Below are 24,733 nucleotides of genomic sequence, written 5' to 3'. Positions count from 1 at the left end.
TGTGGCTGTTACTCAGCTCTGTCAGCACAGAGCACTGGAGTGGGAGAGCAGGAAGTGGCATTTTCCCTGTGAGGATGAAGATATTTTATGCTGTTTACTTGTGAAAAACAATCACAGATTGTGAGAGGTACAGGGCTATAAAGAGAGAAAAAGGGGCGGGCCTTCAATGGGGATGGATGTAAAACTGTTGGGGCTGCGGTGGGGAGACCCCCCGTACTCTGGCGCTGCGGTGGGGAGACCCCCGTACTCTGCCGCAGCGGTGGGGAGACCCCCGTACTCTGGCGCTGCGGTGGGGAGACCCCCGTACTCTGGCGCTGCGGTGGGGAGACCCCCGTACTCTGGCGCTGCGGTGGGGAGACCCCCGTACTCTGCCGCAGCGGTGGGGAGACCCCCGTACTCTGCCGCAGCGGTGGGGAGACCCCCGTACTCTGCCGCAGCGGTGGGGAGACCCCCGTACTCTGCCGCAGCGGTGGGGAGACCCCCGTACTCTGCCGCAGCGGTGGGGAGACCCCCGTACTCTGCCGCAGCGGTGGGGAGACCCCCGTACTCTGCCGCAGAGGTGGGGAGACCCCCGTACTCTGCCGCAGCGGTGGGGAGACCCCCGTACTCTGCCGCAGCGGTGGGGAGACCCCCGTACTCTGCCGCAGCGGTGGGAAGACCCCCGTACTCTGCCGCAGCGGTGGGGAGACCCCCGTACTCTGCCGCAGAGGTGGGGAGACCCCCGTACTCTGTCGCAGCGGTGGGGAGACCCCCGTACTCTGCCGCAGCGGTGGGGAGACCCCCCTACTCTGCCGCAGAGGTGGGGAGACCCCCGTACTCTGTCGCAGCAGTGAGGAGACCCCCCATACTCTGCCGCATGGAGAATGGTACAAGGTGGGTGTAGGATGGGGAATTTCACGTGTCCATTAGATGTAGGAGGCCAGCAGGTGACCCGTGTTGCCGGACTCCACCAGGAAGTGACATATAGATTTGGATGTAATGATGTCATAGTTGATGATTTGTGTGTCTCCCGACTCCTGAGTGCGCTGACCTCTGTCTTCTCTCTCCGCTCAGCCTGTGATATGAATGTACATAAAGTCTGCGTCGTCAATGTGCCCAGTATGTGCGGGATGGACCATACGGAGAAGAGGGGGCGGATCTTCCTGAAGGCCGAGGTCATCAGAGACGTCCTCAATGTCACCGGTAAGGAGCTCTTCTTATTGTCATATTACTACCAGGACAACATTACCGGGTCATCAGAGTCCTCCAGCAGACTATTTCAGGAGAGGAGAGTTATCGGGGGGGGGGGGATTTCTCTGCCTATTTATAGATCTAGTCGGGGAATTTGGTCCCCAATATATACGGAACGTATTTCCTTTTTTTGTCGCACTTTTTTCAACCTTATATTATTATATTTTTGAATCTGTCATCTTTAGCGCCCCCGTGTGGCAGAGTGTTGCAGATCCTCCGGTCCCCGGATGGCGGTCGGTCAGTCCCTTTAATCAGAGTAAATCTCGGTATCTGGGGTGAGATTGCGGTGAATGGGAGGGATGGGATGGAAGCGCACAGGGAGGGGCGGGGCTCTCCACCTGTAATTGCCTTGTAAATACGACTATTATTTATCATACGGAGCGGAGATTAGAGAGGCTGAGCGATATCGCAGAACGCTATTTACTAAAGGTAAGTCCCGCTGAGCAGTGTGTACTCTGGAGGGGTGGGGGGGGGGGGGGTGAGGAAAGCCCGGATTACACATCCAGGAATTGGATGGCACAATCAACTGCTAATGTGCAGCAGCTGGAAGATGCTCTCTATTCTACTCCAAAGGCGATTTCCATCGCAGTTTTGATGCAACTTTGGATGGGTGCCACTTGGATGCGACTTTGGCTGTTGACGGTTGCATTGATAACATTCAGATGCGACTTTTTAGACTTTTATTTTAGGCTTCTTTCACACTTCTGTGACTTTGGTTCCGACTTGTGAGGCCGCAAGTCGCAGGACATGTGAAATTCAATGTATTTCTTTGAGAGCCGTTCCTACTGGCGTTACAGAAGTCGCTGCGACTTCAGAAAAGGTCCCTGCACTACTTGGGTCTGACTTTTGATTGCGACTTTGGTCCAGAGAATGTAAAGTCCGACCAAAGTCCGACCAAAGTCCGACCAAAGTCCGACCAAAGTCCGACCAAAGTCCGACCAAAGTCCGACCAAAGTCCGACCAAAGTCCGACCAAAGTCCGACCAAAGTCCGACCAAAGTCCGACCAAAGTCCGACCAAAGTCTGACCAAAGTCCGACCAAAGGCCGACCAAAGTCCGACCAAAGTCCGACCAAAGTCCGACCAAAGTCCCACCAAAGTCCGACCACAGTCCGACCAAAGTCCGACCAAAGTCCGACCACAGTCCGACCAAAGTCCGACCACAGTCCGACCAAAGTCCGACCAAAGTCCGACCACAGTCCGACCAAAGTCCGACCACAGTCCGACCAAAGTCCGACCACAGTCACATCAAAGTTGGGCTGTAAAGTCACAAAGCAAGTCGCACGACTTTGTCATCTCACAAGTGAGAAAGGAGCCTATGACATTTATCAAAGAAGTGCAGCAACTTTAGTCACATAGATTTGAACGGCTTCCATTGAAATACATGGGCTGCGACTTGGGTGTCCAAAGTCGCAGCGAGGTGCCTGCACTATGGTGGTGCGACTTCTGTTGTGACCCTGGTCCAGAAAATTCAAAGTTAAATCAAAGTCCATTCACATGAGCGCCTCTCCAAAGTTGTGCGATTTCCAGTGCGAATTTTCAGCAGCTGTTTGTGCGATTTTGATCCAACTTTACAAATTTCTCTGGCCCAAAGTCACATCACAAATCGCACCAAATTAGTGCAGGGGATCTTTTCAAAGTCACTTTGAATTTTCTGGTGGCACCAATTTGAGCGGGTGCCATTAAAAAGAATGGGCTGCGACTTGTCATGCAACTTTGATGTCCAAAGTCACATGACAAGTCGCAGTAGTGTGAATGTACCCCCCCCCCCCCCTAGTTCACACCATACTTCAGCGTGATTTCTAAAGCCGGCAATCCGTGCCATTTCATGCACAGATGTCAATGCAAGTCGCACATGAAATCGCCAGAAATAGTGCAGGAACCTTTTTTTAAATTGGTGGAAGTCGGAGTCGCACCGATTTGAACGGTTCCATGGGCACTAATAGGATGGAGACTTGTCATGTGATTTTGAACTGTCAAATCGCATAACCGGTCGCACCCATGTATATGGGGGGGGGCTAAGGCTGCATGCACATTAGTGCGACTTTGGGGTGCAACTTTGATCTGACTTTACATTCTCAGGACCAAAGTTGCATCAGAACTCTAACCAAAGTAGTGCAGGCACCTTTTCAAAGTCGCTGCGACTCGCACGGGCACCATTGAAAAGAATGGGCTGCGACTTGTCATGTGACTTTTAAGTTCAAAGTCGCATGGTAAGTTGCACAAGTGTGAATGGAGCCTAAAAAGGTTCCTGTACTACTTTTTGGGGATTTCATTGCGACTTGTTAATCGCATTCCACAAAAAAATGGAAAGTGGAAATCGCACCTGTTCTCCCCCCCCCCCCCGTGTGCTCATCTGGTGTATTCACAGCACAGCAGTAAAGCGGCTCTTCTGTACCCCGGGGTCTCCGTGGCCACACAAATCTATAAATCGATGTTGTGAGGAGTGTCTGATACATTGTCTCTATAATGTAACACATGGCGTGGAAATCTCTATAATGATGGATCGCAGAGCAGCCAATCAGAGCTCGGTGAGATCTCAGCAGCCTCATAGGAGGAGAGCGGGATGCCCCCCCCCCCCCGTGATATACAAACATCCATGGTACCCGCCGGGAGATACATTGTATCAGTGAATGAGGATCACAGCCATGTGACAGCACTGCCCCCCTGTGGTGATATCCAGAACTGCAACCGAGTGGAGTGCATTCGGGGTCACACCTGTGACGGCGATACAATCGATCAAATCGTTCGTTCTCCTCTTCTCCGCAGCCTTCACACTCCATACACAGGAGAGTGTTGTCATGACGATACGGAAGAGAAAACCGAGCAAACAAAGCTGAAAAACCGGCGATTAGTTTACTTTTTCTGTAATCCGCCGACTCCGAAATCTCAGAGAAGCTTCATAAATACCAGAAATGTCAGAATCCATCTTTATTATGGGATGTGTATTGCCGGGGGCAACTTCGATCTTCTCATACATTGACTTTACATTCACTTCAAACTTTGTTCATCCAACTTGTTGAGTCCTATGTAATTCCATGCGGCTTCATGTGCTGCCCCCTGCTGTTCACACCCGGTACTGCAACCAAGTGCATTCTATAGAAATAGGGAGGTAGATGGGCGTTATAAAGCTGCTGAGTGAAACAGATTACTAAACTTTCATTTCATTGGATGATTAGTACCATGTCTGCAGTCTCTGATCATCTCCTGTACTATGCCTGCAGTCTCTGATCATCTCCTGTACTATGCCTGCAGTCTCTGATCATCTCCTGTAGTATGTCTGCAGTCTCTGATCATCTCCTGTACTATGTCCGCAGTCTCTGATCATCTCCTGTACTATGTCTGCAGTCTCTGATCATCTCCTGTATTATGTCTGCAGTCTCTGATCATCTCCTGTACTATGTCTGCAGTCTCTGATCATCTCCTGTACTATGTCTGCAGTCTCTGATCATCTCCTGTACTATGTCTGCAGTCTCTGATCATCTCCTGTACTATGTCTGCAGTCTCTGATCGTCTCCTGTACTATGTCTGCAGTCTCTGATCATCTCCTGTACTATGTCCGCAGTCTCTGATCGTCTCCTGTACTATGTCTGCAGTCTCTGATCATCTCCTGTACTATGTCTGCAGTCTCTGATCATCTCCTGTACTATGTCTGCAGTCTCTGATCATCTCCTATACTGTGTCTGCAGTCTCTGATCATCTCCTGTACTATGTCTGCAGTCTCTGATCGTCTCCTGTACTATGTCTGCAGTCTCTGATCATCTCCTGTACTATGTCTGCAGTCCATTAATGGAACCAATGAAGAGATGCGGATGCCTCTTTTGCAGCCAATAGCGTGGGGTGTTCAGCTTCCACCCTAGACTTCTTGTGGAAATGTTATAACTCTCATCCTGGGGGCGACTTCAGGGGATGATTCTAGATTTCCGGTTGCTATGAGTTACGCCCCCTGGTTGCGATGTGTGGAAGACTCTCCATGGTTGATGAACGCTCGGGTGGACAGGGCGCCATGTTTAGTGGTGATGTGTGCGCTGCAAGCTGACCGTCTCTGCTGATCAAAGCATTTCTGATTCCAATAAATAATGTATCAGCTGCTGGAAGCAGATAGTGGGGGGATGGGGTCTGCACCCCGGGGAAGGGGGGGGGGGGGTCTTCATACAGATCCCAGATAAACCGACTCTCATTGACGGCGAATCACTTCCTCTGCCGCGCTGCCTTTTGTTTGCCGGTATCACACGTTTCCATGGTAACTGGCCTGGAAGATTTATTCCGATGGGAATTATTTCCTATTTATGATTTATTCAAATCCTCCCAATTTTCAGTATCTGATCTTATTCTGTATGTATGGACTCTGCACAGTACCACTTCTCTTGTCCTGTATGTTGGGTGTAATTCTCGGTATCTGTTCTTATTCTGTATGTATGGACTCTGCACAGTACCACTTCTCTTGTCCTGTATGTCGGGTGTAATTCTCGGTATCTGTTCGTATTCTGTATGTATGGACTCTGCACAGTACCACTTCTCTTGTCCTGTATGTCGGGTGTAATTCTCGGTATCTGTTCTTATTCTGTATGTATGGACTCTGCACAGTACCACTTCTCTTGTCCTGTATGTCGGGCGTAATTCTCGGTATCTGTTCTTATTCTGTATGTATGGACTCTGCACAGTACCACTTCTCTTGTCCTGTATGTCGGGTGTAATTCCCGGTATCTCTTCTTATTCTGTATGTATGGACTCTGCACAGTACCACTTCTCTTGTCCTGTATGTCGGGTGTAATTCTCGGGTATCTCTCCTTATTCTGTTTGTATGAACTCTGCACAGTACCACTTCCCTTGTCCTGTATGTCGGGTGTAATTCTCGGTATCTGTTCTTATTCTGTATGTATGGACTCTGCACAGTACCACTTCTCTTGTCCTGTATGTCGGGTGTAATTCTCGGTATCTCTCCTTATTCTGTTTGTATGAACTCTGCACAGTACCACTTCCCTTGTCCTGTATGTCGGGTGTAATTCTCGGTATCTGTTCTTATTCTGTATGTATGGACTCTGCACAGTACCACTTCTCTTGTCCTGTATGTCGGGTGTAATTCTCGGTATCTGTTCTTATTCTGTATGTATGGACTCTGCACAGTACCTCTTCTCTTGTCCTGTATGTCGGGTGTAATTCTCGGTATCTGTTCTTATTCTGTATGTATGAACTCTGCACAGTACTACTTCTCTTGTCCTGTATGTCGGGTGTAATTCTCGGTATCTGTTCTTATTCTGTATGTATGGACTCTGCACAGTACCACTTCTCTTGTCCTGTATGTCGGGTGTAATTCTCGGTATCTGTTCTTATTCTGTATGTATGGACTCTGCACAGTACTACTTCTCTTGTGCTGTATGTCGGGTGTAATTCTCGGTATCTGTTCTTATTCTGTATGTATGGACTCTGCACAGTACTACTTCCCTTGTCCTGTATGTCGGGTGTAATTCTCGGTATCTCTCCTTATTCTGTATGTATGGACTCTGCACAGTACCACTTCTCTTGTCCTGTATGTCGGGTGTAATTCTCGGTATCTGTTCTTATTCTGTATGTATGGACTCTGCACAGTACTACTTCTCTTGTCCTGTATGTCGGGTGTAATTCTCGGTATCTGTTCTTACTCTGTATGTATGGACTCTGCACAGTACTACTTCTCTTGTGCTGTATGTCGGGTGTAATTCTCGGTATCTCTTCTTATTCTGTATGTATGGACTCTGCACAGTACTACTTCTCTTGTCCTGTATGTCGGGTGTAATTCTCGGTATCTGTTCTTATTCTGTATGTATGGACTCTGCACAGTACCACTTCTCTTGTCCTGTATGTCGGGTGTAATTCTCGGTATCTCTTCTTATTCTGTATGTATGGACTCTGCACAGTACTACTTCTCTTGTCCTGTATGTCGGGTGTAATTCTCGGTATCTGTTCTTATTCTGTATGTATGGACTCTGCACAGTACCACTTCTCTTGTCCTGTATGTCGGGTGTAGATCTCAGTATCTCTTCTTATTCTGTATGTATGGACTCTGCACAGTACTACTTCTCTTGTGCTGTATGTCGGGTGTAATTCTCGGTATCTGTTCTTATTCTGTATGTATGGACTCTGCACAGTACTACTTCTCTTGTCCTGTATGTCGGGTGTAATTCTCGGTATCTCTTCTTATTCTGTATGTATGGACTCTGCACAGTACCACTTCTCTTGTCCTGTATGTCGGGTGTAATTCTCGGTATCTCTTCTTATTCTGTATGTATGGACTCTGCACAGTACCACTTCTCTTGTCCTGTATGTCGGGTGTAATTCTCGGTATCTCTTCTTATTCTGTATGTATGGACTCTGCACAGTACTACTTCTCTTGTCCTGTATGTCGGGTGTAATTCTCAGTATCTCTTCTTATTCTGTATGTATGGACTCTGCACAGTACTACTTCTCTTGTGCTGTATGTCGGGTGTAATTCTCGGTATCTCTTCTTATTCTGTATGTATGGACTCTGCACAGTACTACTTCTCTTGTCCTGTATGTCGGGTGTAATTCTCGGTATCTGTTCTTATTCTGTATGTATGGACTCTGCACAGTACCACTTCTCTTGTCCTGTATGTCGGGTGTAATTCTCGGTATCTCTTCTTATTCTGTATGTATGGACTCTGCACAGTACCACTTCTCTTGTCCTGTATGTCGGGTGTAATTCTCGGTATCTCTTCTTATTCTGTATGTATGGACTCTGCACAGTACTACTTCTCTTGTCCTGTATGTCGGGTGTAATTCTCGGTATCTCTTCTTATTCTGTATGTATGGACTCTGCACAGTACCACTTCTCTTGTCCTGTATGTCGGGTGTAATTCTCGGTATCTCTTCTTATTCTGTATGTATGGACTCTGCACAGTACTACTTCTCTTGTCCTGTATGTCGGGTGTAATTCTCGGTATCTCTTCTTATTCTGTATGTATGGACTCTGCACAGTACTACTTCTCTCGTCCTGTATGTCGGGTGTAATTCTCGGTATCTGTTCTTATTCTGTATGTATGGACTCTGCACAGTACTACTTCTCTTGTCCTGTATGTCGGGTGTAATTCTCGGTATCTGTTCTTATTCTGTATGTATGGACTCTGCACAGTACTACTTCTCTTGTGCTGTATGTCGGGTGTAATTCTCGGTATCTCTCCTTATTCTGTATGTATGGACTCTGCACAGTACTACTTCTCTTGTCCTGTATGTCGGGTGTAATTCTCGGTATCTGTTCTTATTCTGTATGTATGGACTCTGCACAGTACTACTTCTCTTGTCCTGTATTCCGGGTGTAATTCTCGGTATCTGTTCTTATTCTGTATGTATGGACTCTGCACAGTACTACTTCTCTTGTCCTGTATGTCGGGTGTAATTCTCGGTATCTGTTCTTATTCTGTATGTATGGACTCTGCACAGTACTACTTCTCTTGTCCTGTATGTCGGGTGTAATTCTCGGTATCTCTTCTTATTCTGTATGTATGGACTCTGCACAGTACTACTTCTCTTGTCCTGTATGTCGGGTGTAATTCTCGGTATCTGTTCTTATTCTGTATGTATGGACTCTGCACAGTACTACTTCTCTTGTCCTGTATGTCGGGTGTAATTCTCGGTATCTGTTCTTATTCTGTATGTATGGACTCTGCACAGTACTACTTCTCTTGTCCTGTATGTCGGGTGTAATTCTCGGTATCTCTTCTTATTCTGTATGTATGGACTCTGCACAGTACTACTTCTCTTGTCCTGTATGTCGGGTGTAATTCTCGGTATCTGTTCTTATTCTGTATGTATGGACTCTGCACAGTACTACTTCTCTTGTCCTGTATGTCGGGTGTAATTCTCGGTATCTCTTCTTATTCTGTATGTATGGACTCTGCACAGTACTACTTCTCTTGTCCTGTATGTCGGGTGTAATTCTCGGTATCTGTCCTCATTCTGTATGTATGGACTCTGCACAGTACTACTTCTCTTGTCCTGTATGTCGGGTGTAATTCTCGGTATCTGTTCTTATTCTGTATGTATGGACTCTGCACAGTACCACTTCTCTTGTCCTGTATGTCGGGTGTAATTCTCGGTATCTGTTCTTATTCTGTATGTATGGACTCTGCACAGTACTACTTCTCTTGTCCTGTATGTCGGGTGTAATTCTCGGTATCTCTCCTTATTCTGTATGTATGGACTCTGCACAGTACCACTTCTCTTGTCCTGTATGTCGGGTGTAATTCTCGGTATCTGTTCTTATTCTGTATGTATGGACTCTGCACAGTACCACTTCTCTTGTCCTGTATGTCGGGTGTAATTCTCGGTATCTGTTCTTATTCTGTATGTATGGACTCTGCACAGTACTACTTCTCTTGTCCTGTATGTCGGGTGTAATTCTCGGTATCTCTCCTTATTCTGTATGTATGGACTCTGCACAGTACCACTTCCCTTGTCCTGTATGTCGGGTGTAATTCTCGGTATCTCTCCTTATTCTGTATGTATGGACTCTGCACAGTACTACTTCTCTTGTCCTGTATGTCGGGTGTAATTCTCGGTATCTGTTCTTATTCTGTATGTATGGACTCTGCACAGTACTACTTCTCTTGTCCTGTATGTCAGGTGTAATTCTCGGTATCTCTCCTTATTCTGTATGTATGGACTCTGCACAGTACTACTTCCCTTGTGCTGTATGTTGGGTGTAATTCTCGGTATCTGTTCTTATTCTGTATGTATGGACTCTGCACAGTACTACTTCTCTTGTGCTGTATGTTGGGTGTAATTCTCAGTATCTGTTCTTATTCTGTATGTATGGACTCTGCACAGTACCACTTCCCTTGTCCTGTATGTCGGGTGTAATTCTCGGTATCTCTCCTTATTCTGTATGTATGGACTCTGCACAGTACTACTTCTCTTGTCCTGTATGTCGGGTGTAATTCTCGGTATCTGTTCTTATTCTGTATGTATGGACTCTGCACAGTACTACTTCTCTTGTCCTGTATGTCAGGTGTAATTCTCGGTATCTCTCCTTATTCTGTATGTATGGACTCTGCACAGTACTACTTCCCTTGTGCTGTATGTTGGGTGTAATTCTCGGTATCTGTTCTTATTCTGTATGTATGGACTCTGCACAGTACTACTTCTCTTGTGCTGTATGTCGGGTGTAATTCTCGGTATCTGTTCTTATTCTGTATGTATGGACTCTGCACAGTACTACTTCTCTTGTCCTGTATGTCGGGTGTAATTCTCGGTATCTGTTCTTATTCTGTATGTATGGACTCTGCACAGTACTACTTCTCTTGTCCTGTATGTCGGGTGTAATTCTCGGTATCTCTTCTTATTCTGTATGTATGGACTCTGCACAGTACTACTTCTCTTGTCCTGTATGTCGGGTGTAATTCTCGGTATCTCTTCTTATTCTGTATGTATGGACTCTGCACAGTACCACTTCTCTTGTCCTGTATGTCGGGTGTAATTCTCGGTATCTGATCTTATTCTGTATGTATGGACTCTGCACAGTACTACTTCTCTTGTCCTGTATGTCGGGTGTGATTCTCGGTATCTGTTCTTATTCTGTATGTATGGACTCTGCACAGTACTACTTCTCTTGTCCTGTATGTCGGGTGTAATTCTCGGTATCTGTTCTTATTCTGTATGTATGGACTCTGCACAGTACTACTTCTCTTGTCCTGTATGTCGGGTGTAATTCTCGGTATCTCTTCTTATTCTGTATGTATGGACTCTGCACAGTACTACTTCTCTTGTCCTGTATGTCGGGTGTAATTCTCGGTATCTGTTCTTATTCTGTATGTATGGACTCTGCACAGTACTACTTCTCTTGTCCTGTATGTCGGGTGTAATTCTCGGTATCTCTTCTTATTCTGTATGTATGGACTCTGCACAGTACTACTTCTCTTGTCCTGTATGTCGGGTGTAATTCTCGGTATCTGTCCTCATTCTGTATGTATGGACTCTGCACAGTACTACTTCTCTTGTCCTGTATGTCGGGTGTAATTCTCGGTATCTGTTCTTATTCTGTATGTATGGACTCTGCACAGTACCACTTCTCTTGTCCTGTATGTCGGGTGTAATTCTCGGTATCTGTTCTTATTCTGTATGTATGGACTCTGCACAGTACTACTTCTCTTGTCCTGTATGTCGGGTGTAATTCTCGGTATCTCTCCTTATTCTGTATGTATGGACTCTGCACAGTACCACTTCCCTTGTCCTGTATGTCGGGTGTAATTCTCGGTATCTCTCCTTATTCTGTATGTATGGACTCTGCACAGTACTACTTCTCTTGTCCTGTATGTCGGGTGTAATTCTCGGTATCTCTCCTTATTCTGTATGTATGGACTCTGCACAGTACTACTTCTCTTGTCCTGTATGTCGGGTGTAATTCTCGGTATCTCTTCTTATTCTGTATGTATGGACTCTGCACAGTACTACTTCTCTTGTCCTGTATGTCGGGTGTAATTCTCGGTATCTGTTCTTATTCTGTATGTATGGACTCTGCACAGTACCACTTCTCTTGTCCTGTATGTCGGGTGTAATTCTCGGTATCTGTTCTTATTCTGTATGTATGGACTCTGCACAGTACTACTTCTCTTGTCCTGTATGTCGGGTGTAATTCTCGGTATCTCTCCTTATTCTGTATGTATGGACTCTGCACAGTACCACTTCCCTTGTCCTGTATGTCGGGTGTAATTCTCGGTATCTCTCCTTATTCTGTATGTATGGACTCTGCACAGTACTACTTCTCTTGTCCTGTATGTCGGGTGTAATTCTCGGTATCTGTTCTTATTCTGTATGTATGGACTCTGCACAGTACTACTTCTCTTGTCCTGTATGTCAGGTGTAATTCTCGGTATCTCTCCTTATTCTGTATGTATGGACTCTGCACAGTACTACTTCCCTTGTGCTGTATGTTGGGTGTAATTCTCGGTATCTGTTCTTATTCTGTATGTATGGACTCTGCACAGTACTACTTCTCTTGTGCTGTATGTTGGGTGTAATTCTCGGTATCTGTTCTTATTCTGTATGTATGGACTCTGCACAGTACTACTTCTCTTGTCCTGTATGTCGGGTGTAATTCTCGGTATCTGTATTCTGTAGATGGAGATTCTTGCACAGAGTCTATGGGTGTCTCTTGGGGGGTTAATGAGTGAGGTGCAGGAAGTTGGACTGAGCGATGTGTGAGCTCTTCAATACGATCTCATTAATGTAGAGTGAGAGGTGGGGCGCCCCCTGTGCTGAGCGCTGTGATTGCGGTGTTGCTGGTTCGGTGTGGAATTAATTGCTGTGAAATGAGATGCAGATTTGGGTGTCGGGTCGGTGGAGCCGCCGTCACGGCTGTCTGATGAGATAGAAGTTGTGCTGTGATGGATGATGCTGAATTCTCTGCTCTGAGGACTTGTCTCCGTCCGGCCAGTGCTTGGGATGGTGCTCCATGCTCGGTGCTCCATGCTCGGTGCTCCATGCTCGGTGCTCCATGCTCGGTGCTCCATGCTCGGTGCTCCGTGCTCGGTGCTCCGTGCTCGGTGCTCGGTGCTCAATGCTCGGTGCTCCATGCTCGGTGCTCCATGCTCGGTGCTCCATGCTCGGTGCTCCATGCTCGGTGCTCCATGCTCGGTGCTCCATGCTCGGTGCTCCATGCTCGGTGCTCCATGCTCGGTGCTCCGTGCTCGGTGCTCCGTGCTCGGTGCTCGGTGCTCAATGCTCGGTGCTCCATGCTCGGTGCTCCATGCTCGGTGCTCGGTGCTCAATGCTCGGTGCTCGGTGCTCAATACTCGGTGCTCAATACTCGGTGCTCTATGCTTGTTGCAGTGCTTGTTGCAGTGCTTGGTGCTCAATGCTTGGTGCTCAATGCTTGGTGCTCTATGCTTGGTGCTCTATGCTTGGTGCTCAATGCTTGGTGCTCAATGCTTGGTGCTCTATGCTTGTTGCAGTGCTTGTTGCAGTGCTTGGTGCTCTATGCTTGGTACTCTGTGCTCTATGCTCTGTGCTCGGTGCTCTATGCTCTGTGCTCTATGCTCGGTGCTCTATGCTCGGTGCTTGTTGCAGTGCTCGGTGCTTGTTGCAGTGCTCGGTGCTCTATGCTCGGTGCTTGTTGCAGTGCTCGGTGCTTGTTGCAGTGCTCGGTGCTCTATGCTCGGTGCTTGTTGCATTGCTCGGTTCTTGTTGCAGTGCTCGGTGCTCTATGCTCGGTGCTTGTTGCAGTGCTCGGTTCTTGTTGCAGTGCTCGGTTCTTGTTGCAGTGCTCGGTGCTCTATGCTCGGTGCTTGTTGCATTGCTCGGTTCTTGTTGCAGTGCTCTATGCTTGGTGCTCTATGCTTGGTGCTCTATGCTTGGTGCTCTATGCTCGGTGCTCTATGCTCGGTGCTTGTTGCAGTGCTCGGTGCTTGTTGCAGTGCTCGGTGCTCTATGCTCGGTGCTTGTTGCAGTGCTCGGTACTCTATGCTCGGTGCTTGTTGCAGTGCTCGGTGCTCTATGCTCGGTGCTTGTTGCAGTGCTCGGTTCTTGTTGCAGTGCTCGGTGCTCTATGCTCGGTGCTTGTTGCAGTGCTCGGTTCTTGTTGCAGTGCTCGGTGCTCTATGCTCGGTGCTTGTTGCAGTGCTCGGTTCTTGTTGCAGTGCTCGGTGCTCTATGCTCGGTGCTTGTTGCAGTGCTCGGTTCTTGTTGCAGTGCTCGGTGCTCTATGCTCGGTTCTTGTTGCAGTGCTCGGTGCTCTATGCTCGGTGCTTGTTGCATTGCTCGGTTCTTGTTGCAGTGCTCGGTGCTCTATGCTCGGTGCTTGTTGCATTGCTCGGTTCTTGTTGCAGTGCTCGGTTCTTGTTGCAGTGCTCGGTGCTTGTTGCAGTGCTCGGTGCTTGTTGCAGTGCTCGGTGCTCATTGCGTTCTCTCTCATCCAATCTCCCCACTATAGACAGACTTGTTCAGAAACATCAGTTATTCATCTCTGAGGTTTTCAACCAAAATCCCTGACCTGCCACCCTCAGCACAAAGGGGAATTATCGGGACCGGGATCTGAACCTGCGACCTCTGCTGTGTCTGGCTGTATCGGATCTTGCTGAGCCGCTTGGTATGCTGGGCACCTCCCTGGACAGTTCTTGGGATGATCATGCCTTGTCAGTTGCTTTTGGTGAACCTTGAGCTCTTTGCTCCTCTCATGAACTTCCTGTTTGAAGCATTGTCTCTGCACTTCCTGTTTCACAGATTATTGCGCCCTCTCCAGGCGATATATTTTTCTTGTCACTCCTGCCTTCATGCTATTTCCACTAGCGCTCGTTACCGACCTTTGGCTTGTTCTTCAGCTATACCTCTGCTTGATCCATATCTGCTATATCTGCTACTGGACCCTGGCTTGCTCAGCCCCTGTTAGGAGCGATCCAGAGGGCCTTGAACCGGTGCTAACACGCAGCAAAGCCCATCCCCACCATCAGTGGACTAGTGGACACTGGTTAGTGCTTAGGGTGCCAGAGTAACCTGCTTGAGTTCCTATCCTGCTTGTTGGTGGGAGCCTCTGTACTGCCATAGCTACTGGTCTCCGAGGTAAGCATGGCCCCGCCCCCAACTTTTTTGAGACATGTTGCTGCCATCCATTTCAGAATCGCCTTGTTTTGTTTTTTTCTCCTTGAAATGATCCATTTTTTCAGTGCAAACATTTGATACGTTTTCTGCTCTCTGTTGTGAATAAAATCCGGGTTTCTGAGATTTGCAGATCATTGCATTCTGCTTTTCTGTAGATTTTACACAGCGCCCCAAACTTTTCTGGAATTGCGGTTGTACTTTAAGGTGAAACTCCAGCCAAAAATAACGCGCTAAACATGAATATCTGATTAAGCCGAGGTTCACACTGAGGCCGGGTTCAGCTGATCTCATTGTGAGTTCGGGGAAGGGGGGGGGGGGGTGATTTGAAGACACCTGTGTGGTTTCATGCACAGATGTCTATTGTAATCGCCCCCCCTAAAGTCGCCAAAAGTACTGCAGGAACTACTTTTGGAGATTGGTGCTGCTGCTGCAGAGTCGGTGTCGCTGCGATTTGGCATGCGTTTTGACATGTGTCCGATGTGAATGGAGGGGGGCTTAATGATAAAATAAAACTAGCTTTTGCTGGACCTGCAATCCAGAGATTCCCCTGTAGTACTTTTTTCTGCCACTAGATGTCCTCAGTCTGAGGCCGACGTTCTTCAACCCATTTCTGTTGGGTTATCCTGGACCCGCCCCCAGTCTGAGACTGGACAGTGAGTGAAGAAGCAGCGCAGTGATGAGATCATCTCTCTGCTCTCTCCTCCTATCAGCTTGTCAGCACGTGAATCATGAACTAACTGGCTCCTTGTGCTGCTGCTTTCTTTTCATACTCCAGCCCTGCCATGCAGGTAATGCAGGAGGCTGATAGCAGGTCACATCCAGGTACTTGGCCTGCTTGTATTAATGATATAATAACATTTGTTCCCTTTATATCTGCTGGGAGTTCTGCTTTAAAGCCGCTCTGATTGTTCTCTTGTCTTTGACGCATTTTGCGGCAACGCTCGGCACAGAGTGCAGATAGGCTGCTGCTGTCACAAGATTTGCTTTAAGACGGTCTCTCTTCAATTCAAAGTCTGTTCAGAGGCGCATGACCAGAACAAGGAGAAAGGGAAATGAGGCACTCAGCTGTGTGTATAATCTGAACTGTAGCTATTCAGCTCTTTAAATAACTAGCAGCAATGCAGTCAAGATTAGCCTGGTGAGCATATGAAAAGGAGCTTGAGGGTCCAACTGCTGGAAACAGATAAATATTACATCATATTACCCAACCTTCGATATTACAAATATTTTTACCATTTGCATTTTCTCATATTTAACTTGATTGTAAAGTCTCGTATTTCTTAAAGTAAAAATAACAAACATGTTATACTTAACTCCTCTGTGCAGTAGGTTTGCACAGAGCAGCCCCGATCCTCCTCTTCTCGGGTCCCACTTCAGTGCTCCTGGCCCCTCCCTCCTGCTGAGTGGCCCCACAGCACGCAGCTTCCTATGGGGGCACCCGAGCCGAGTCACAGCTCCCTGTGTCCATTCAGATACGGAGCCACGGTCCGCCCCCGCCCACTTTCTCTTCTCATTGGCTGACTGACTTTGACAGCACAGGGAGCCAATGGCGTTTGTGCTGCTTTCTCAGCCAATGAGGAGGGGAGTCCCGGGCAGCCGAGACATTCCGACAACATCGCTGGACTTAGAGGGGGCTCAGGTAAGTATTACATTGATATCTGTATATCTGTCACAAATGACAATGAATAGAGATTGGCTTCTCCACTAATTCCCACCAACGTTTTAATTATTTTGCAGTCCGCGATGCCAGGAACCTCATCCCTATGGACCCCAACGGACTGTCGGACCCCTACGTCAAACTGAAACTAATCCCCGACCCCAAGAATGAAAGCAAACAGAAAACCAAAACCATCCGCTCCACACTGAACCCGCACTGGAACGAGTCCTTCACTTTGTACGTCACTTCTCATTGGTATCTAGGGACGGGGGGGGGGGGGGGGGGTGTTGGCTGGGAAAGGTAGGTGTGTGCTGGTCCAATTTGGAGAACAATGGTTCAGAGGGAGCCATGTGAATGTGAATGATCCTTGGAGACTTATTAATGACCTTGGTCTATTGAAGAGCCAGAGATGAGAAGATGTTGAGTATGGTGACAGATGAAGTTACAGTAGATCAATGTTATTGACCAGGGTTCCTCTAGAGCAGGGGTGCTCAACCTGTGGCTCTCCAGCTGTTGAGGAACTACAAGTCCCATGAGGCATTGCAAGGCTGACAGTTACACAAGCATGACTCCCGAAAGCAGAAGCATGATGGGACTTGTAGTTCTGCAACAGCTGGAGAGCCACAGGTTGAGCGCCCCTGCTCTAGAGGTTATCTAGGGATTGGGAGGGAGGTAATTGGTGGTGGCTGGTGAAGGGGGGTTGGTGCTGGTCCAATTTGGAGAACGTTGGGCAGTGGTAGAGTTCAGAGGGAGTCATGTAAATTTGCATGATCCTTGGAGACTTATTAATGACCTTGGTCTATTGAGGAGCCAGAGATGAGAAGATGTTGAGTATGGTGACAGATGAAGTTAAAGTAGATCAATGTTCTCCACCAGGGTTCCTCCAGAGGTTCCTTGAGCAATAAACAGTTTCTGCCTCACAAATAAGTTCCCGCTGACACCATTGATCTTTTTTAGCCACCTGTAAGGGAGGAATTATTCAGAACGACCACAAGTATATGGAGAATTTTTCCCACTGACCATCACACTAATGTATCATGAATTGTAGATATAGTAATTTTATGCAGAGGGTTCCCTGAGACCCGGACAGTTATTTCAAGGGCTCCTCTGTGTTAATAAGATTGAAAAGGGCTGCGGTGGAGTCTCCAACACACAAATGTGTCTGTCACCATCTGTGCTTCCTGTAGCTACTTGTCTTTCATTCTTAAAGCTTGGGCAGTTGATAATGAAGGGCAACCCCAAAACACTCCTAGTTTGTGTATGACGAGAAGCCTAACTAGGCTTGGTGGGTTGGAGGCTTGGTGGGTTGGAGGCTTGGTTGGTGGGTTGGAGGCTTGGTTGGTGGGTTGGAGGCTTGGTTGGTGGGTTGGAGGCTTGATCACTTGGGTTGGAGGCTTGATCACTTGGGAGGCTTGATCACTTGGGAGGCTTGATCACTTGGGAGGCTTGATTACTTGGGAGGCTTGATCACTTGGGAGGCTTGATCACTTGGGAGGCTTGATCACTTGGGAGGCTTGATCACTTGGGAGACTTGATCACTTGGGAGACTTGATCACTTGGGAGACTTGATCACTTGGGAGACTTGATCACTTGGAGACCTGGTCACTTCCTGTATGAATGAATGAATAACTTGTATAGCGCTACATATGCGAACTAAATCGCCTCAGGGCACTTTTGCTGCCAGTGGCCATCTGGGTTTTCAGAAGAGATGGGTCTTGAGCTTCTTCCTGAAGGCCAGATAGTTTCCTCCGAGCGGCAGCTACTTGTCATTCATTCTTTCTTAAAGCTGGGGTAGTTGATAATAAAGGGCATTACCAAAACACTCCTAGTTGGTGTATGACGAGAACCCTAACTAGGGTTAGGTGCAAGGATCTTTGGGGTTTAACATTTCTTCTTTTAGGTTGGAAACTTGGTGGGTCGGAGGCTCGGTGGGTCGGAGGCTCGGTGGGTCGGAGGCTCGGTGGGTTTTATTCTTAAAGCTGGGGCAGTTGATAATAAAGGGCACCACCGAAACACTCCTAGTTGGTGTATGACGAGAAGCCAGACTAGGGTTAGGTGCAAGGATCTTTGGGGTTTGTTAACATTTCTTCTTTTAGCTTGGAGACTTGGTGGGACGGAGGCTCGGTGGGACGGAGGCTCGGTGGGACGGAGGCTCGGTGGGACGGAGGCTCGGTGGGACGGAGGCTCGGTGGGACGGAGGTTCGGTGGGACGGAGGTTCGGTGGGACGGAGGTTCGGTGGGACGGAGGTTCGGTGGGACGGAGGTTCGGTGGGACGGAGGCTCGGTGGGACGGAGGCTCGGTGGGTCCGAGGCTCGGTGGGTCGGAGACTCGGTGGGTCGGAGGCTCGGAGGGTCTGATGCTCGGTGGGTCGGAGGCTCGGTGGGTCGGAGGCTCGGTGGGTCGGAGGCTCGGTGGGTCGGAGGCTCGGTGGGTCGGAGGCTCGGTGGGTCGGAGGCTCGGTGGGACGGAGGCTCGGTGGGTCGGAGGCTCGGTGGGTCGGAGGCTCGGTGGGTCGGAGGCTCGGTGGGTCGGAGGCTCGGTGGGTCGGAGGCTCGGTGGGTCGGAGGCTCGGTGGGTCGGAGGCTCGGTGGGTCGGAGGCTCGGTGGGACGGAGGCTCGGTGGGTCGGAGGCTCGGTGGGTCGGAGGCTCGGTCAGTAGGAAGATGTAGTAACAATTTGGAGCACTCTGTAGGAAGGATGAGGATCGGCATAGGTCAGGCATTAGGCCAGCATGGAAGGTGCTGTGGTAGGACAGAGAGGAATGTATGAGAAATATCTTGTGTGTGTCGGTCATGTTCCATGATTGACAGAAGAGCTCAGCTGGAAATGAAATGAAGATATTTATCAGAATGTCTCTCGTGGAGCTGCTGTTATCTATAATTTTGCTCCTCACCTTCTTCCTCTACCTTCCAGCAAACTCAAACCATCAGATAAAGACCGGCGCCTCTCCATCGAAATCTGGGACTGGGACAGAACTACCAGGAATGATTTCATGGGCTCCTTCTCATTCGGAGTGTCAGAACTCATAAAGATGCCGGCATGTGGCTGGTAAGTGTAGAGCCGGCGGATTATTATCTCTGATGAAGTTGTATATTTTATCTGCTGTCCTGGATGGAGAACGCTTTATATTTCAGTGGCTACACTGAGGATAGAATTCTACATTGGGGACCTGAAGTAATTGGAAGGGGTTCTCCAGGAATTGGACTTCGCTCTCATTATACTGCCGTAGATAATGTTTAGTATTTTTATTAGTGTTATGAAAATTCAGAGAGGATTCAGAATACTTTATTATTCCCGAAGGGAAATTATTAAGATCCAATTAAATTCAACGAAGGACAAATCAAAACACATTAACAAACAGAACTCACGACTAACAGCAAATTATTATATACAATAACAAGAATTGAAATAAAACAAATTAAAAACCAAATGAACTGGTTGCCCCTCCCCCCCTTCCCTCTTCATATACAGTAATTGTCAGCTGTAATTAATCAAACCCGGGATCTTTGTGTACTCAGAGAGTGTCGGCAGCTCTAGCTGTCAGAAAAGCCGTCTGAATCATTGCTTATAAACATCACTGCTCAGACCGTGATTATACAAAGATAAAATGTAACGTTGTTAGTTTTGTATCTTTCTGTTCATTCATCTGCAGATCAAAGGGATGAACTTGGATCTGCAAATGATGCCAGTAAAAGTGATATTAAAGTTTTGCTTTTTTTTTTGTTTGTTTAAAAATAACAAACGTTATACTAACCTGGTCTGTCTGATGGTTTTGCACACAGTGGCCCCGATCCTTCTCTTCTCTGGTCCCCTGCTGGTGCTCCCACAGTAAGCAGCTTGCTATGGTGGGGCTGAGCCGCTGCTCTGTGTTTCCATTCTGACACAGAGCCGTGGCTCGGCACTGCCCCCTCTGTCTTTCCTCATTTGGCTCACTTACTTTGACAGCAGTGGGAGCCAAAAGCGCCTGCTATGTGTCTCAGCCAATCGGGAGGGAGAGTCCCGGACAGCCGAGTCTCTCATGCAACATCGCTGGATCAAGATGGAGCTCAGGTAAGTATTCGGGGGAGCTGCACACAGAAGATTTTTTTAATCTTAGTGTATAGAATGTATTCAGATAAAAAAAAAAAATTACTTTAGCACCACTTAAAGTGGGGTACCCCCTAAAAAAATAAAATTAAAAGTCAGCAGCTACAAATACTGCAGCTGCTGGCTTTTAATAATCGGACACTTACCTGCCCCAGGGTCCAGCGATGCGGGGGAACGAAGCCCCCCCCCTCGCTCCCCGCTCCGCTCGCGGCGCCGTCATGCATACTGTGGGCACCCGGCTGTGGCTTCACAGCCGGGCACCCACTGCGCATGCGCGAGCGGCGCAGGGCGCCGTGATACGCCGTACAGTCACCTGGGACACATGACAGTTCCCAGGTGAATGTGCGGTGCGAGGGGAAGTGATGTCACCAGCCCGGGCAATGAAGAAGGCAGATTACGAGGGACCCCCTAGCAACCGGTATTTAGAGGTGAGTAAAAAAAATTTTTTTTTGCCAATTATTTTATTTTATTTTTTTTTTACGAATTTTAAGCAGCTTTTAATTTTTTGGTGGCAACACCACTTTAAAAGCAACCTAACAAGTAAAATAATTTTTTTTTTCCAAATTTTTTTTTAAAATAAAATATTCCTCGGTTATAACCCTTTATTAACCCTTAGTTTACTCTAATCGGCCCAAATTATACTCCCTGTTCTCCTCTCTTCAACTATTATTTTCCTGCTGATTCTTTTGTTTCTATTTTATTAACTGTTAATATTTTAGTCACATTGTTTTTATTTATTTTTTTGTTATTGTTTTCATCACAAAAAAAAAAACACTTTATTTCATCATTTTTGTGTCGTTTTGAACAGGATAAATTACAGAATAAAATGTGGACTTTTTATCTGCAGTATTTTTAAGTTAATACTGCTCAAAAAATAAATTTAAAATAAATTTAAAAAAAGTGCATTTTATTTTAGTTTTGTTGCGTTTTATTGTCTGATGATGGCAAAAAAAATAAAAAATCACTGTTACAAGACAATGTCATGAAGGGGCAGCCTTGTTTGTCCTTTAAAAGAACAGTATATATATATATATATGTATGTTTAGTGACATAATGACAATGTTATTACCAAATAAACAGATCTATAGCAGAAATGTAAAATGTACTCTGCTCCATAGGGGGGGAATAGGTGTGAGCTGGAAATAGGTATAAAAAAAACATACCATCCTATTAAAACAGTGCATTAAATAAATAACAGTGCTTGATATGTCACATAGCAATTCCTTCCTCCATCCCAATGACCCCAATGGAGCGTGCAACATGAAAGAGAACCAAATCCGCTTCCAATAGTGTAAATCCAGCAGGTCATTTTGTATTAAAAACATTTACATCAACACTTGAGTAAAAGCCGCATTGAAACTACAATATCCAGAATCTTTATATGCATTTTGGCATCACAGCTTCCGGCTCCGCCCAACTTGTTTTGTCAGAAATGACGTCATCAGTGCCAATAAAAAGTGAAAGGAGGTTCTATTCCCTCTCCACTTCATCCAAAACAAAATCTTTCATTCTATATAGGTGGTTTGGGGGATGCTGCTGTCTGTAAACAAAGCTAATTGTAAGAAAAAAAGAAATCCAAATATAAACTACCAAAGTTTTACGATGCTGCCGCCTTGAAAACTGTGCTGGTCCTGGAACCCCATGTATAGCTTCAAGGCATCCCCCTAAACCTATAACTTGAAGGATTTGTGCATTTCCCATGTTACCAGAACACCAGAACACTGTACTCGTAGATGTGCTGGGAATACTTTAGACTTGCATGTGTAGTCAGAGGAGGAAGCTCTATAGCTTTGGTGTGGCGGCTTCCACATATCGGAGCTCTGTACAGGGGGAGGATGCAAAGCAGGGATGAGAAACTGAGAGATCAGTTAGTAAAATCAGCACAGTGTACACACACACACACACTTAACCCCTTGATCGCCTCTAGGTGTTAACCCCTTCCCAACCACTGTCATTAGTACAGTGACAGTGTATAGCAGGCATCTGCAATTAGCGGACCTCCAGCTGTTGCAGAACTACAAGTCCCATGAGGCATAGCAAGACTCTGACAGCCATAAGCATGACACCCAGAAGCAGAGGCATGATGGGACTTGTAGTTTTGCAACAGCTGGAGGTCCGCTAATTGCATAGCCCTGGTGTAAAGTATTATCATTGTATTGGCGTCACTGGTGATGTCAGTGGCAGTTTGTCTCCCCCCCCACCCCCCGTGTCAGTTAGTGTCAGATTGTCTGCTGCACTATCCCAGTCCCAATATAAGTCTCTGATCACTGCCATTAGTAGTATAAAACAATCAAAATTCCAGTATATATCCCATAGTTTGTAGATGCTATAACTTTCACGCAAACCAATCAATATACACTTGTTGGGATTTATTTTATTTTTATTTTTTTTATTATTATTTTTGACCAAATTCATGTAGCAGAATACATTTTGACCAAAATGTATAAAGAAATTTATTTTTATTTTATTTTTTATTTTTTTATTGGATATGTGTTATAACAGTAAAAAATACTATTGTTTTTACCAAATGTTTGATCTTTTGCTTTTTTTTTTTTTTTCATTTATATCACAAAAAAAAAAAAAAAACCCCAGCAGTGATCAAATATCACCAAAAGAATGTTTTTTTTTTGTGTGTGACAAAAAAACGTATATAGATGTCATTTGGGTACAACGTCGCACGACCGCACAATTGCCACTTAACCACTTCCAGACCGGGCATCTTCTTCCGACACTCCTCTCCTACATTGCTGGAAAATCACTCAGAACCCCCAACCATTATGTATGTTGTTTTTTTTTTTGTTTTTTTTTTTGCAGACACGCCAGGGAATAAAAGTGCGGCTGTTGCAACTTTTTATGTTGCGCGGTATTTGCGGCGCAAAACTATTTTTCAAACGTTTTTTTTTTCTTTCGGAGAAAAAAATAAAAAGTTTAATGAATTAAAAATTAACATTAAAGTTAGCCAATTTTTTTGTATAATATAAAAGATGATGCTACGCCGAGTAAATAATATACCCAGCATGTCGTGCTTCAAAAGTGCGCACGCTCGTGGAATGGCGCTTAAAAATCTCCATCGGCAACACATTCATTTTTTTTTTTGGTTTTTTTTACAGGTTACCAGGTTAGAGTTACAGAGGAGGTCTAGTGCTAGAATTATTACTCTCGCTCTGACGCACGCAGCAATACCTCACATATGTGGGTGGGATTTACGTGTGCGTTCGCTTCTGTGACTTCCGGTGTCACGTGAAAACGATCGTTTGTAGATTTTTGTATTGAATTTTGTCACCTCGGCATAATATTGGTAATATCTTCCTGACTCCTCGTGTCTTTCCCCCCCGGCTCAGGTACAAACTGCTGAACCAGGAGGAGGGCGAGTATTACAATGTGCCCATCCCCGAGGCCGACGACGAGAACCTGGAGCTGCGGCAGAAGTTTGAGGTAGGAGGAGTCTGCATGCGCTGCGCTCGGCGCTTCTTCCCGGGGGGCTTTATTATATATTCATGTTTTGATTCAACTCTTCAGATTTCTTCTAGTAATGTCCCGGGTCTGCTCCCCTCCCCCCCCGAAGGAGTGGCCTTGTGGTCAGGGGTGTTGTATCTCTCACATAGGCCGGCAGGTTGTACAGCACACGCTCTCTATAGGTGGGTCAGCTGTATTATGGCTCCTCCTCTGTGTCACAGCTGTGCCGGGATTGGTCGGACATGGCTGAGTACATGAAGTGAAGGGATTCTGAGTGGAAGTGGCTTTTTCCTGCTGATAAAATGTAGACAAAGATCGGAAGTCATCACAACGGGGGCCGGGACTCCAGACATTCTATCCAAAGAGTCAGTTTACTGTCTTATAGATTTTAGGAGGGCCGACTGTGACCACTGAGAGTAGAAAAGGCCCAGACATTGGTGGAAAAAACAATACCCCATCATTGGTGTCAGTGGGAGGAATAGTGCCCCATCATTGGTGTCAGTGGGAGGAATAGTGCCCCATCATTGGTGTGAGTGGGGGGAATAGTGCCCCATCATTGGTGTCAGTGGGAGGAATAGTGCCCCATCATTGGTGTCAGTGGGAGGAATAGTGCCCCATCATTGGTGTCAGTGGGAGGAATAGTGCCCCGTCATTGGTGTCAGTGGGAGGAATAGTGCCCCACCATTGGTGTCAGTGGGAGGAATAGTGCCCCATCATT

The 24,733-nt window shown here is 46.8% G+C and overlaps 1 protein-coding gene across 1 annotated transcript in view; it reads left to right on the top strand.

The window, feature by feature from the left end:
* The window catches only part of PRKCA (protein kinase C alpha), a gene marked incomplete in the record, with an annotated part of 355,905 nt that overhangs the window by 247,170 nt on the left and 84,002 nt on the right, over positions 1 to 24,733 (top strand). The window contains 4 exon segments of the mRNA XM_077460653.1: positions 1,054 to 1,182; positions 16,553 to 16,709; positions 19,387 to 19,521; positions 23,901 to 23,994. Of these exon segments, the coding sequence (XP_077316779.1) occupies positions 1,054 to 1,182; positions 16,553 to 16,709; positions 19,387 to 19,521; positions 23,901 to 23,994 (515 nt within the window).

Source organism: Lithobates pipiens, unplaced genomic scaffold, assembly GCF_037356315.1.
Source record: "Lithobates pipiens isolate NorthernLeopardFrog02 unplaced genomic scaffold, aLitPip1_a1.2 Scaffold_28, whole genome shotgun sequence".
Classification (NCBI taxonomy): domain Eukaryota; kingdom Metazoa; phylum Chordata; class Amphibia; order Anura; family Ranidae; genus Lithobates; species Lithobates pipiens.
Note: the sequence above shows the minus strand (reverse complement) of the source record. Positions and strands in the feature narration are given on the sequence as shown.